Here is a 16,471-nt window from a genome sequence, read left to right on the forward strand (position 1 = left end):
TGTGGTTATTTTAGCAGCATAGTTTCAGGTGACTTTTAGAAGCACAATTTTGGATATTTCCATCATCGTTAGAGAGGAACATCCTAATCGACAACATATCTCCAATCCTCGGGTCTAATTCCTTAGATTTCGTAGTCAACGAATACAACTTCATAGAGTTTACATATAAAGTTTAGAGGTGCATGGGTAGGTTCTCATGTATTAAATTAAATATTTCATGCTATACTGAAATATATATCATTAAATATTGCATAAAAACATAGAAATCAATTAATACCCTTCATGATAATCTGTTTGTACTTACGGCTCTTGAGCTTATTTTTCTGTAACATTACCTTTATCTTCACTTTCGGAATGAGATAGAACTTCGGTTGCCTGATATATGTGAAGTAAATCATCACTTTTCCATGTTTGCATGCTTATATTATTTGTCTAATAAAATGTTGAAAGTTAATATTTTATTTTGCAATGGCTGTCAGAAAAATTGCCTACAGTGAACCAATCCTTAGATAGATTCGCAACTTCCATACAAGGTATCAAATGCTTAAATTGAGCATTGAGATAATATTTGTGAATGTTACGATGCTTTGCTGTTTCATTGATCTTCCTTTTTGGGAATATTTATATCGTCTATAGTCCGTCAGGGTGCGCTGGTCGCCGGCATGACGTCATTAAGCGCTCCTTCCTATAACCGCGGCCTGCAACCGTGTCCTCGTGGTCGCCCTCCACGACAAAACTAAGGTAATTGCACGTAACCAGTGAGTGTTATGTTTTCAGTATATCGCAGGCGTGAAGTGGTGTCCTGCAGAATTATGTTCAAAAGGAAGAGAAGGCTTGGAGCATTTTGTAGATTAAGATATTTGTGAAAATAGTGAAATGACAAGAATAGCAGCAAGCAGACGAATGCCCAAAGTGTGTCACGTGGAAGCGTGAAACATATGCTTCTTGAGGTTGTTCCTGGAATGCTGATGAGTGTTAACGACGGTCGGATATGTATGGAGATAGAAATTATTAATTGCGGCAGGTGTTGTGGATAGTATAGGGGTGGATAGAACAAAGCAAGTATCGGACGTTACCAAGGCCGCTCACGACGCATGGCCGCTCGCTCCATGCTGGAACAGCCGCTGCCGCCAAAACCTACCAGCGTAATATTTTTCCGCTTGTTGTTGAGACATGTTTGCGTATAGTGTTGTACCTAATATCTGGGTAGATGAGTTTTAGGTTCGTTGGAAGCATGAACTGTCAAGGGTGTAACAGCTAATAAACGTTGTCCCTGTTTGTCCTAGCTTTCTCTATTTGTCAACTTTGTCGTGTGGTTTAGGGAACTTGTAATGTTCGTGTGCATTAACGAGAGATTATAAGAACCGATAATCTCCTTGTTACTTGTATTTCGAATTGATAAGTATATGAAAATGTGTTAAAGCTCGTGGCCCTCTTTGGAAATTGTAAAACGTATTGGGCATAACAAAACAACAATTAACGGTAGCATAAGTTCTTTGGAACAGCAATTATGGTTATGTAGCTATCGGTAAAGCTTGTGATCCTTATTAGAAATGATTTCATAAATTGACTCATATTACATCTCGAATTTGAATGATTACTATGGATCTTCCTAAACTAAACTCTTCAGAAATTCTCAATTATATAAGGACTGGATCTCTGAAATATGCCAGAAATACTGTAGTAGATGACTATTGTTTATTGCTATTCTGAAAGATTGATTGTTGCATGATTTCCATGCAGTTGATCTTATATTTTCGCGGGTAGAATGGTAAGCACTACACAGGTAGTCTTGGATTTATTCTCAAGTTTATGGAAATTCTACATTGTCGACTGCTCGTCAAACAGTATTACTGGGGTATTTCATGGATCTTACTACATTTTTTAATTTCATTTTTCAGGGAGACCCAAGTTCAGCTGCAATCCCTATGAATCTTAGTGGATTCGGAATTATAAGAATACAGATGAAATGAAAAGTTGAATTAGTTTACTAGTTCTCTTACTGTAGTATAGTTGTATTTCACAGAGCCTCAAGATTGTGCTTCCAGTTGAAATGAGTGTTGACTATCCTGAACCAACAGTTCCTCCCCTCTTATTAACCGACATGTTTCCAGCAGATAATTCATCTGCTATCTTTGCCTTGTAAAAGTTCCATGTTTCTGTGGGCTCTATATTGTATGTATTTTATTTAACAACAAAGTTAATTGGCCAAAGGAACAAATTTGTACTAACGAAAGTCTGTATCTTGATGTGTATATTGATAAGATTTAATTAGGTTGTCATTCATCCTGATCATTATGGATATCCGTCTATCATCACAGTGATATTGAAGTAATATGAGCGGGCCCAGATCAACTTTGTCTATTATGCGTTTTGACTATTAAAGTTGAACAAATCATTGAACAATCTATTTATCTTATCACTTTAAATGATTACATTTTCATAACTAGTAAGGGTTTTACAATTACAGTATCTTAACTAATAAGGGTGTACAGGGGTCCGCTGAGACTGGACGTTTGCTTTTATCCTCTCCAACTTGACTATTGATAGTTGAAGTATGTGGAAGAGTATATTTTTCTTAGTTATACGTTTTCACACATGAAACCAAATTCATGACCTTAATGAAACTAACAATTATAGAGAGATGATTAACAAGGAATATTGTCTGTATATTGAATTGTTGAATTTGTTTTCAAATAGGCTGTTCTTTATAGTCTTAACACCAAGGAGGGTCACGATCTTTCTTGGGTAAGATAATGTTATGTGCAGTACTTTAATTCTCAGTATTTATTAACTTGGAGGTTGAATTAAATATTCAGTGTCTTATCAGTCATCATGATTTGTTATAAGTATGGAATGACATTGACATGATAATGCAAAATTCTAATCAGGTATTGACTACTGAAGTTGAATAAATCATTGACAGTTGCTTCATTTCATCACAGAAAGACAGTGGGCTGAAGTTGCTGGGTTTGTGTGTCAAGTCATTTCACAATTTTTTTTTGATATGTGGGGCTGAAGTTGAGTAACACAAGCTATTGATTGATCTAGCACTATTTTGATTGTATTAATCATAAGGATGGGCTGATATTTGTGAATTGAGAAATGCCTGAAATACAAAAGTAAACATCAAGGATATTTCTGTATAAAGCAGTTGTAACTAGAAATATATGTATATATATATATATATATATATATATATATATATATATATATATATATATATATATATATATACCTATGAGTCCACGGGGAAAATGAAACACGATGAGTTCCCAAGTGCACTTTCATGTAATAATCACATCATCGGGGGAGACGAAAGAGAGAAATATACGTCAGTTGATATGCATCAAAGAGACGAAGTTAGGATGCCATTTGGTAAACATGCGATTATCTTGGACAATATTCCCGAATATATAAGGTTGATAATATATTGGCCATGTTTGTTTGTACAAATTTATTGAGAAAATATAAGGCAGATAATGCTATGTTTTCTATACTGCTATGGAGTGAGGGTGAACATTATGGCATCTTCCCCATCTCTCTTCACATGGTGTTGTAAAGGATTAGATTTTTCTTTCTTGCTCATGAGCTGGCAATAAGGGGCTGCTGGGTCCCATGTTATATCTAGTACTTTTGATTTTCTTCCATCCCCTTTATCTCTTGTTCATTATGAATTTAAGGATCAAGAAAACATTGGCACTTGAAGTTTAAGCCACCCTGCAGGATCAAACCATGGGTACTTTTTTTTCTTAATTTTTCCTTATATGTTGAAAGAGCAACTCCAAATGAACTTTTTAGTTTATCGATATGTTGTAAGTAAGGACCAGTTACCATTTTCACATATTACTGGAGGATTCACACTCCATAGGAATGCAGTAGGGAATTAATTCTACAGTCAAAAGTTTTATGCTGGAAGTTTTTGTAATTTCTCTGACATGCTGTGAGTTCAGCTTGCATTATGGTTTTGTTGAAAATGCCTTCAATAGAGCATGTATGATAGTCTATAGATAAATAACATTCATGGCAATACTTTTCTTGTACATAGACATTGATTATTGTGTTAATACAGAATATCTCTTTACTGGAGGGTTGATGCTTTTTTCCCCTTAATACAGCAAAGCAGTTAGGGTATGTAGATACTTGGTCAAATTTATCTAGGAAATTTTAGTGCGAATTTAACTTGGTTTTGTAAGGCCTAGAGTTATGACGTGCATGAGATATGCTCAGGCAGTTAAACAGCTGTGGGTGTTACTGGACTTCCTGTGAGAGTGTCGTAAGTGGGAAGTCACTTCGGTGAGGCTGTTACATTGTCAGTAGACTGCTTGAAGTTGAGCATCACTGAGCACCTTCATGCCATTTAGGAGCTTGTTTTCTCTTTTTCTTGCATAGAGTGTGGCCTTAAAGCCATGGGAACAAAATAAAGGTATCCTGGTATGTACATGATTAATGTCGATATGTATAAATTGCCAAGTTACTTGGTAAGCTTATGTAAGGCCTAGTATATAAATACACTTGAGTTGTTCTTGTTGATTTATACAATTGTGCACAAATATGCTCATGCTCTTCAATATATTTAGTGATTTTGGAAGTACACAAAGTGCATATGGAAATAGACATCAAGGTAAATGCAGCACATCCATATATCTCAGCTCATAAACATGCAAATACATTTTGTTTATATTATAACTTTAGAACCAGTGGCGTTATTGTATCTCCAGTGCACATTCACAGTTGTGCCTTGGTCGTAAAAACGCTATATTAAATTTCCTTGGCTTAGCAGTATTGTTGGAGACCACTTTGTAACTGGTCTTCTTGTAAATGCCAGGTACAATGATTATTGATGAAAAAACATAAGATGCAGGAGAATTAAGCACTATGTATCATAACATCCAAAAGCTGTCTGTGATGTAATCTAGTAAGGGTACTAGGAGGATTGGAGGCCAGAATGCTTTGTGTGGTACTTTTGACAGGCTTAGTTAACATGCCTATAGGAAGTATAGCATTGCAGGTAGTATAGTGCTCTTGTGTTTCTCGTAAAATGACTGGTTTTTAATACTTTTTGGGCCTTCAGCCTCTGATATTGTATGTGAATGCAAGTTTTAGGAATTAAAAGTTACATGGCAGTGGTATGTATGACTTGGGTAATATTATTAGTTGTGTAGTAAGTAGCTTAAATTTTGCTCTACATTTCTAAATCCTAACTTGCTTATTATTTTTTGACCAAGATGAATGCAGAGAAATTAGCCAAGCTGCAGCAGCAGGTGCGTATTGGTGGCAAAGGTAGTGCCCGCAGGAAGAAAAAGGTTGTACACCGCTCCTCTGCCACTGATGACAAAAAGCTACAGAATTCTTTAAAGAAGCTAACAGTCAACAATATTTCTGGCATTGAAGAGGTTTGTAAATATGGATTGAAAATCTTTTCAACTCTTAGGTTGCTATAAATGCTTATAAACGTTATTCCTATGTATGCCTATATCCAGTTACTTTTCCAGGTTATTTGATTGTGTATCATTTAGGAAGATGGAAGTGAGCCTTGTATATGGGCTTGATTACTAGGGAATAATTATCAGCTTGCAGTTTTGGAGGTATGTCTTGCCCATATCTTGGTGTCAGATTAAGTTATGTTCTGCTCAATCAGGCCTCTGAAGGCTGTAGTGCAAAGTTGTATTTAATCAAATTTTTGCTTGTTCATACTATTTGTATTTGATTGTTAAGGCCCTTTTTTTCAATTTCTCCACCAAATGGTGCATTGTTTCTAGTGACAACAAGCAATTTAGGCGTTGGGTGATTATATTTTCTCTGTATTTGATGCTCAATTTAGTTTGTGGCAGTACTTAAGTCCGGAGATATTAATTTTTTAGCGTTCCAGACCATGACTCATTCACAGGCTGGCCAGGGTCAGTTGCATAGGTTCAAATCCTGGTTTTGGCAGTCAGTCCCCAGTCAACCTAGCTGTTCATCCACCCATAGAGGTTAAGTGATAAAATGGGTACCAGGCTTAGGCGAGGTAGCGCCAGGAAAAAGACAAAAAAAAAAAAAAAAAAAAGGACACATATGTTCACAGTCAGTCTCTGTCATGTGTAATACACTGAAACCACAACTCCCTATCCACATCCAGGCCCTACAGACCTTTCCATGGTTTACCCGAGACTTTTCACGTGCCCTAGTTCAGTCCATTGACAGCACGTCAACCCCAGTATACCACATTGTTCCATTTTACTCAATTCCTTGCACACCTCTCACCTCTCAGGGCCCCGATCGCTCAAAATCTTTTTCACTCCATCCTTACATCTCCAATTTGTTTTCCCACTTCTCGTTCCCTCCACCTCTTACACATATATCCTCTTTGTTATTCTTTCCTTGCTCATTCTCTCCATTTGTCCTTACCATTTCAACACACCCTCTTTGCTCTCTCAACCACTTTTTTTATTTCCACATGTCTCTTCCCCATTCATTACTTAATTGATCAAACCATGCCACACCATTTATTGTCCTCAAACATTTCATTTCCAACACACCCACCATCCTCCATCCAACCCTCTTTGTAACCCATGCCTTGCAGCCATATAGTATTGTTAGAACTACTATTCCTTCATACATACTCATTTTTGCTCTGAGATGATGTTCTTCCACACATTCTCATCTTTCCCAAAATCTTCGCCCGCACCCCCACCCTGTTACTCACTTCTGCTTCTCTATATGTTTCCTTGCTCTATTTATTTATACTTAATTGCTGTCTCCCCTGTCAGCGAGGTAGTGCAAGGAAACAATTGATGGCCCTACCCACCCACATACATTTGTATATACATAAACGCCCATATGCGCACACATACGTACATATACATTTCAATGTATACATACACAGACATATGCATGTATACACGTGCATATTTATACTTGCTGCCTTCATCTATTTCCATTGCCACCTCGCCACACGTGAAATAGCATCCCCCTCGCCCTTCCAGTGCTACCTCACTGGAATGGGGAGGGAGACTACTATAGTGGCAGATATAGGGTGTTATGGTCAAGGTGGTGTGTGAAGTGAGGAGGTCAGGGAGAATGGTTTAGTAAACAGAGAAGAGGTAGTGAAAGCTTTGCATTAGATGAAAGCTGGCAAGGTGGTGGCTTTGGATGGTATTGCTGTGGAATTTGTTTAAAAAGGGGGTGACTGTGTTGTTGATTGGTTGGTAAGGATATATTGGAATGATGTGGTATACTGGGGTCAACGTGCTATCACTGGATTGAAGCAGGGCATGTGAAGCATCTGGGGTAAACCATGGAAAGTTTTGTGGAGCCTAGATGTGGGAAGGGAGCTGTGGTTTTGGTGCATAACACATGACAGCTAGAGACTGAGTGTAAACGAATGTGGCCTTTGTTGTCTTTTCTTAGTGTTACCTCGCACGCGTGTGAGGGAAGGGGTGGTGCCATTTCTTGTGTGTCAGGGAGGCAACGGGAATGGATGGAGACAGCAGGGGGCTAGAAACCCTCCCCTCCTTGTGTTTTAACTTTATAAAAGGGGAAACAGAAGAAGGAGTCACGCGGGGAGTGCTCATCCTCCTCGAAGGCTCAGATTGGGGTGTCTAAATGTTTGTGGATGTAACCAAGATGAGAAAAAAGGAGAGATAGGTAGTGTGTTTGAGGAAAGGAACCTGGAAGTTTTGGCTCTGAGTGAAACGAAGCTCAAGGGTAAAGGGGAAGAGTAGTTTGGGAATGTCTTGGGAGTAAAGTCAGGGGTTAGTGAGAGGACAAGAGCAAGGGAAAGAGTAGCACTACTCCTGAAACAGGAGTGGTGGGAGTATGTGATAGAGTGTAAGAAAGTAAACTCTAAATTGATATGGGTAAAACCGAAAGTTGATGGAGAGAGATGGGTGATTATTGGTGTACATGCACCTGGGCATGAGAAGAAAGATCATGGGAGGCAAGTGTTTTGGGAGCAGCTGAATGAGTGTGTTAGTGGTTTTGATGCACGCGACCGGGTTATAGTGATGGGTGATTTGAATGCAAAGGTGAGTAATGTGGCAGTTGAGGGAATAATTGGTATACATGGGGTGTTCAGTGTTGTAAATGGAAATGGTGAAGAGCTTGTAGATTTCTGTGCTGAAAAAGGACTGGTGTTTGGGAATACCTGGTTTAAAAAGCGAGATATACCTAAGTATACATATGTAAGTAGGAGAGATGGCCAGAGAGCGTTATTGGATTACATGTTAATTGATAGGCGCGCGAAAGAGAGACTTTTGGATGTTAATGTGCTGAGAGGTGCAACTGGAGGGATGTCTGATCATTATCTTGTGGAGGCAAAGGTGAAGATTTGTTGAGGTTTTCAGAAAAGAAGAGATAATGTTGGGGTGAAGAGAGTGGTGAGAGTAAGTAGGCTTGGGAAGGAAACTTGTGTGAGGAAGTACCAGGAGAGACTGAGTACAGAATGGAAAAGGGTGAGAACAAAGGAGGTAAGGGGAGTGGAGGAGGAATGGGATGCATTTAGGGAATCAGTGATGGCTTGCACAAAAGATGCTTGTGGTATGAGAAGCGTGGGAGGTGGGCAGATTAGAAAGGGTAGTGAGTGGTGGGATGAAGTAATATTATTAGTGAAAGAGAGGAGAGAGGCATTTGGATGATTATTGCAGGGAAGTAATGCAAATGAGTGGGAGATGTATAAAAGAAAGAGGCAGGAGGTCAAGAGAAAGGTGCAAGAGGTGAAAAAGAGGGCAAATGAGAGTTGGGGTGAGAGAGTATCATTAAATTTTAGGGTGAATAAAAGATGTTTTGGAAGGAGGTAAATAAAGTGCGTAAGACAAGGGAACAAATGGGAACTTCAGTGAAAGGGGCAAGTGGGGAGGTGATAACAAGTAGTGGTGATGTGAGGAGATGGAGTGAGTATTTTGAAGATTTGTTGAATGTGTTTGATGATAGAGTGGCAGATATAGGGTGTTTTGGTCGAGGTGGTGTGCAAAGTGAGAGGGTTAGGGGGGATGAGTTGGTAAACAGAGAAGAGGTAGTAAAAGCTTTGCGGAAGATGAAAGCCGGAAAGGCAGCGGCTTTGGATGGTATTGCAGTGGAATTTATTAAAAAAGGGGGTGACTGTATTGTTGACTAGTTGGTAAGGTTATTTGATGTATGTATGATTCATGGTGAGGTTCCTGAGGATTGGCAGAATGCGTGCATAGTGCCATTGTACAAAGGCAAAGAGGACAAAGGTGAGTGCTCAAATTACAGAGGTATAAGTTTGTTGAGTATTCCTGGTAAATCATATGGGAGGGTATTGACTGAGAGGATGAAGGCATGTACAGAGCATCAGATTGGGGAAGAGCAGTGTGGTTTCAGAAGTGGTAGAGGATGTGTGGATCAGGTGTTTGCTTTGAAGAATGTATGTGAAAAATACTTAGAAAAGCAAATGGATTTGTATGTAGCATTTATGGATCTGGAGAAGGCATATGATAGAGTTGATAGAGATGCTCTGTATTAGGTATTAAGAATATATGATGTGGTAGGCAAGTTGTTAGAAGCGGTGAAAAGTTTTTATCGAGGATGTAAGGCATGTGTACGTGTAGGAAGAGAGGAAAGTGATTGGTTCTCAGTGAATGTAGGTTTGTGGCAGGGGTGTGTGATGTCTCCATGGTTAATTTGTTTATGGATGGGGTTGTTAGGGAGGTGAATGCAAGTTTTGGAAAGAGGGGAAAGTATGCAGTCTGTTGTGGATGAGAGAGTGGAAGTGAGTCAGTTGTTGTTCGCTGATGATACAGCACTGGTGGCTGATTCATGTGAGAAACTGCAGAAGCTGGTGACTGAGTTTGGTAAAGTGTGTGAAAGAAGAACGTTGAGAGTAAATGTGAATAAGAGCAAGGTTATTAGGTACATTAATGTTGAGGGTCAAGTCAATTGGGAGGTAAGTATGAATGGAGAAAAACTGGAGGAAGTAAAGTGTTTTAGATATCTGGGAGTGGATTTGGCAGCGGATGGAACCATGGAAGCGGAAGTGAATCATAGGTTGGGGAGGGGGCGAAAATTCTGGGAGCGTTGAAGAATGTGTGGAAGTCGAGAACATTATCTCGGAAAGCAAAAATGGGTATGTTTGAAGGAATAGTGGTTCCAACAATGTTGTATGGTTGCGAGGCGTTGGCTATGGATAGAGTTGTTGGCAGGAGGGTGGATGTTCTGGAAATGGCCCAAATGAGGACAATATGTGGTGTGAGGTGGTTTGATCGAGTAAGTAATAATAGGGTAAGAGAGATGTGTGGTAATAAAAAGAGCGTGGTTGAGAGAGCAGAAGAGTGTTTTGAAATGGTTTGGTCACATGGAGAGAATGAGTGAGGAAAGATTGACCAAGAGGATATATGTGTCGGAGGTGGAGGGAACGAGGAGAAGTGGGAGACCAAACTGGAGATGGAAAGATGAAGTGAAAAAGATTTTGTGTGATCGGGGCCTAAACATGCAGGAGGGTGAAAGGCGTGCAAGGAATAGAGTGAATTGGAACGATATGGTATACCGGGGTCGACGTGCTGTCAATGGATTGAACCAGGGCATGTGAAGCGTCTGGGGTAAACAATGGAAAATTCTGTGTGGCCTGGATGTGGAAAGGGAGCTGTTGTTTCGGTGCATTATTACATGACAGCTAGAGACTGAGTGTGAACGAATGTGGCCTTTGTTGTCTTTTCCTAGCGCTACCTTGCACACATGAAGGGGGAGTGGGTTGTTATTTCATGTGTGGCGAGGTGGCGATGGGAACAAATAAAGGCAGACTATGAATTATGTACATGTGTATATATGTATATGTCTGTGTGTGTGTGTATATATATATATATATATATATATATATATATATATATATATATATATATATATATATATATATATATGTATGTATACGTTGAGATGTATAGGTATGTATATTTGCGTCTGTGGATGTGTATGTATATGCATGTGTATGTAGGTGGGTTGGGCCATTCTTTCGTCTGTTTCCTTGCCCTACCTTGCTAATGCGGGAGACCGTGACGAAGCAAAATAGATATGTCTGTGTATGCATATGTGTGTGTGTGGGCTTGTATATGTATACATGTGTATGTGGGTGTATTGGGACATTCTTTCGTCTGTTTCCTTGCGCTAATGTGGGAGACAGCGAAAAAGTATAATGGATAAATACATACATTATCCCTGGCGATGGGGAGAAAGAATACTTTCAAAGTATTTTCTGCATGTTGTAGAAGGTGACTGAAAGAGGAGGTGGGAACTGGAAATCCCCCCCCCTTCCTCCTTTTTTTTCCTCACTTTAAAAAATTAATAGAGAAGGGACTGAAGTGAAGATATTCTCTAAGACTCAGTCCTCTGTTCTTAACACTACTTGCTGATGCAGGAAATGGTGAATATGCATGAAAACAGTGCAAGTATGTACATATATGTTGTTAAAGGAAAGGCTTTGCCATCTCAGCTAGCATGAAAAAAAAAACGCAGGTGATACTAGACTGCACATGTTTGAGGTTACATTGCTACTGGTAACTCAAACTTAACAAGATTTTATCATAGGGAATACAGTCTTTTGAAAGAATTCACTCCAAAGGAGTCTATGTTTCACAACTATTGGAAGCATTGCATCCTTGAGCCACAGGAGTCTTTAGAAAGGTCCTGGTGAGCACTTAGTTTCTTTTATAGGAACTGGTCCATGGGTATTTGTAAAAAAAAAAAAAAAAAAAAAAAAAAGAAGGTAAATTAATAGATATTTGAAAATGACTGAGGGAAATAAGCTGGTTAGTGTGGGGAGGATATTGAAAGATCTTTATCTTAAAATTACACCGATTTTCTATATAGACAGTGTGTTGAGTAAAATGAATGTTAGAAGTCCTTTATTCACACTGAATAAGTATAAGGACATGAGTGGCTGGCACAAGTGGGAGGAATATTGGGTGTTTTTTTCTTTGGAAGTATTGTAGCTTTTTGGCCTTAAACTGATATCAAAGAACTTAAACGCCCAGTGATTACTTGCATAGTAAGTTAGGAGCATATGTTACGTATCTTCCATTAGTGGAGGGTCAGTAAGGGTGCATTTAGCACAGGCTTCCCTTTTCTTGACTTTTCATGAAATTCAATGGAAATTATCCTGCAAGTAAGTTATTTCTTCACATTCCACATATTTTTTCACATCCTGCTGAGACACTGTGCTCTTCCCATACGTTATCCAGAAATCTACCTAATTTCTATGGTGTCAGCAAGTATGCATGACCTGCAGTTTGATGACAGTTCACATAGTGGTAGTGGAACTGAGGAGAGCAGAATTTTTCCATCCACTTCCTAATGACTGAAGAGACTTCTGTAGGCTAAAGTTAAGGATCATGTAGAAAGAATGGTCATTGCATGTTGAGGCAGAGATGGGTATGATATGTTATACTAATTCCTTCAGTGTTAAACAGGTTTTTCTTGGGCTTTCAACCCTAAAGGAGGGAAGAGGGTGAGTTTGTTTGAAATGAAATAGTTGATGATGTGTGGTGTGAAATGGGTTGATCATGCAAAGCACCAGAGTCCAGGTTGGTGTTTTTGTACTTTTATCATTAAAGTGCTTAGGCTTTTTCTTGTATGGTAGGTTATTGTTTGCTTTACCTCTGATTGCTACACTGCAGCTGGGTACACATCAATTATTCTCTCACAGATGATAACATCAGTAGGGAAGGATGATGGTTACCATGTGTTTATAAAACTAAGTAGTTTCTTTATTTTTTCAGGTGAACATGATTAAGGATGATGGCTCTGTAATACACTTCAACAACCCTAAGGTACAGGCATCATTAAATGCTAATACTTTTGCTGTATCTGGTCATGCAGAGAGTAAGCAGGTTACAGAAATGCTGCCTGGTATTCTAAACCATCTTGGAACTGAAGGATTCAACCAGTTGAAACGGCTTGCATCATCTGTTAGTGCTGGTATGTTTGGGAAAGGGTTTTTTTCATCTGCTGGGAGTTGTTGAAAGGAGATATCATTATCTCCACATTTAGCTTATGTTTACTTGATGTAAATACTTGCCTCTGATGAGCATACCAAGTGAGGAACATATTATTAGAGATATTGATGAATTAGCAAATGGTGGTGGGGAGTGGAAATTTAAGTATTTGTGGGTACAGCTCTCATATGTTTGCCTGTGCTGTGCAAGAAATGTTTTTTGTAGTTTTAAACTTGGAACTCAAACACTCTATGTGTATTGCTGTAATAGCTAAAAGTTTCCAGGGGCCAGGATACTGTGTAAAAGAAAATTGATGATCATTTGTTGGCCATTATGGTGTTTGATTTGCAGCTCGTTACATAGAAATAATATTAGAATTGCAGTAGATCAATAGATCATTTAAAGAGAATTGGGGAGAATAATGTGAACATGCTGGGAGCATACATTAGTGACAGTGGCCTTGAAATAGCACATAGAGTGCCCTACAAGTAACACTTTTCAGGAGTACATTAAGCAAGGACCCCTTGTAATATGAGTTCATTGAATGAGATGAATGCAACAGGAATGGATGAAGGCAAGCAAGTATGAATATGCTCATGTGTATGTAATGTGTGTGTATTTATATGTATATTTTTATATTATATTTATTGTACTTTGTCGCTGTCTCCCGCGTTTGCGAGGTAGCGCAAGGAAACAGATGAAAGAAATGGCCCAACCCCCCCCCCCCATACCCATGTATATACATACGTCCACACGCAAATATACATACCTACACAGCTTTCAATGGTTTACCCCAGTCGCTTCACATGCCTTGATTCAATCCACTGACAGCACGTCAACCCCGGTATACCACATCGCTCCAATTCACTCTATTCCTTGCCCTCCTTTCACCCTCCTGCATGTTCAGGCCCCGATCACACAAAATCTTTTTCACTCCATCTTTCCACCTCCAATTTGGTCTCCCTCTTCTCGTTCCCTCCACCACCGACACATATATCCTCTTGGTCAATCTTTCCTCACTCATTCTCTCCATGTGCCCAAACCACTTCAAAACACCCTCTTCTGCTCTCTCAACCACGCTCTTTTTATTTCCACACATCTCTCTTACCCTTACGTTACTCACTCGATCAAACCACCTCACACCACACATTGTCCTCAAACATCTCATTTCCAGCACATCCATCCTCCTGCGCACAACTCTATCCATAGCCCACGCCTCGCAACCATACAACATTGTTGGAACCACTATTCCTTCAAACATACCCATTTTTCTTTCCGAGATAATGTTCTCGACTTCCACACATTCTTCAAGGCCCCCAGAATTTTCGCCCCCTCCCCCACCTTATGATCCACTTCCTCTTCCATGGTTCCATCCGCTGCCAGATCCACTCCCAGATATCTAAAACACTTCACTTCCTCCAGTTTTTCTCCACTCAAACTCACCTCCCAATTGACTTGACCCTCAACCCTACTGTACCTAATAACCTTGCTCTTATTCACATTTACTCTTAACTTTCTTCTTCCACACACTTTACCAAACTCAGTCACCAGCTTCTGCAGTTTCTCACATGAATCAGCCACCAGCGCTGTATCATCAGCGAACAACAACTGACTCACTTCCCAAGCTCTCTCATCCCCAACAGACTTCATACTTGCCCCTCTTTCCAAAACTCTTGCATTTACCTCCCTAACAACCCCATCCATAAACAAATTAAACAACCATGGAGACATCACACACCCCTGCCGCAAACCTACATTCACTGAGAACCAATCACTTTCCTCTCTTCCTACACGTACACATGCCTTACATCCTCGATAAAAACTTTTCACTGCTTCTAACAACTTTCCTCCCACACCATATATTCTTAATACCTTCCACAGAGCATCTCTATCAACTCTATCATATGTATATGTATGTATGTGGGCGTTTATGTACTCGTGTACATGAGTGGATGGGCCATTCTTCGTTTGTTTCCTGGTGCTACCTCGCTGTTGCGGGAAACAGGGATTATGTATGATGAATATAAATAGATAGTTCACATTTATGGATGAACACTTTGATGAACTATCAGGATCCTTGGAAAAAATACTCGTTCAGCAATTGCTTGGTCTTGATCATGCCGAACTAAAGACATTTCTCTGTCAACTGGGGAGATAGATAGCTTGGTTTGAGTTTGTTTGAATGCAGAGAAATTGGATGAAGGGTCATACTTCACATACTTTGGAGTGAGACGTGGTAACAGACGGAACCCTGGGAGATGTTGTAAGCTTAGGAAGGGTGAGGGGTGAAGTTTGTGGTTGCATTGAGGAGCTTTTAGAGAGGTAGCACTAGGGAAAGACAAAAAAGGCCACATTCATTCACACTTACTCTCTATTTGTCATGTGTAATGCGCTGAAAAAACAGGTCCCTTTCCACATTCAGGCCCCACAGACCTTTCCATGGTTTACTCCAGACGCTTCACATGCCCTGGTTCAATCCATTGACAGCATGTTGACCCCGGTGTACCACATAATTCCATTTAACTATTCCTTGCACACCTTTCACCCTCCTGTATGTTCATGCCCCAATCGCACAAAATCTTTTTCACTCCATCCTTCCACCTCCAATTTGGTCTCCCACTTCTTGTTCCCTCTACCTTTGACACATATATCCTCTTTGTCAATCTTTCCTCTCATTTTCTCCTTGTGACCAAACCATTTCGACACACCGTCTTCTGCTCTCTCAACCACACTTTTTATTACCACAATTTTCTCTTAACACTTTCATTACTAACTCGATCAAACCACCTCCCACCACATATTGTCTTCAACCATTTCATTTCCAACACATCCGCACAACCCCATGCATAGCCCATGCCTCGCAACCAAATAACATTGTTGGAACCACTGTTCCTTCAAACATTTCCATTTCTGCTCTCTTGAGATGATGTTCTTGCCTTCCACACATTCTTCCGCACTGCCAGTCATGGCAGTGAACTAATTTGTATGTGATTATGATAGATTTGCATGTTTTGAAAATTTCATCTTTCTTTGATTTCCAGGCAATGTAACAGCTGGTGGAATCGATGAGGATGATGATGATGTACCTGAGCTTGTTGAGGACTTTGAAGCTGCTAGTAAGACAGAAACAGGTGAGTTTTTTAAATTTGAAGGCGAGTTAGGGAGGATATTACGAATTATAAATGATATATGATAGTGTAATTTTGGTGGGATGCAAGCACTTCTCGTTATTCAAAGCAGATCTTTGTTTTCTTTAGTTATCTATTTTGAAAACTAAGGTAATAATGGAACATAACTTTAATGAATTTCATTTACATTATGGTTTAGTTCCCAATTGGTTATTTTCATTAGATATAAGGTTCAAATTTTTTTTATACATACACAATTATATATATATTTATGGGCCACTGTTGTGTTGTGGTTAGTGCTGCTGGCCATGAGACACCCACCTGGGTTTGAATCATGGGGATGACATCCTGCATACATCTGACTAGTCTTCTTATGCTCCGCTCGTCACTGATCAGCAAATGGGTATTTTGCCTAGG

The 16,471-nt window shown here is 39.5% G+C and overlaps 1 protein-coding gene across 2 annotated transcripts; it reads left to right on the forward strand.

Moving 5' to 3' along the window:
• The first annotated feature begins 636 nt into the window (after positions 1–636).
• On the forward strand, positions 637–16,134 carry bic (bicaudal). 2 transcript variants are annotated; one of them, XM_071679281.1, is made up of 4 exons: positions 637–741; positions 5,229–5,396; positions 12,711–12,909; positions 15,968–16,134. In XM_071679281.1, the coding sequence occupies exons 2-4, from the start codon at positions 5,229–5,231 to the stop codon at positions 16,117–16,119; spliced, it is 519 nt and encodes a 172-aa protein (XP_071535382.1). In that variant the 5' UTR covers positions 637–741; the 3' UTR covers positions 16,120–16,134. The 2 variants fall into 2 exon arrangements, with proteins under 2 accessions (XP_071535382.1, XP_071535381.1); XM_071679280.1 differs by lacking the exon at positions 637–741 and adding an exon at positions 1,080–1,145.
• Positions 16,135–16,471: the final 337 nt, after the last annotated feature.

This window comes from Panulirus ornatus, chromosome 29, assembly GCF_036320965.1.
Source record: "Panulirus ornatus isolate Po-2019 chromosome 29, ASM3632096v1, whole genome shotgun sequence".
Classification (NCBI taxonomy): domain Eukaryota; kingdom Metazoa; phylum Arthropoda; class Malacostraca; order Decapoda; family Palinuridae; genus Panulirus; species Panulirus ornatus.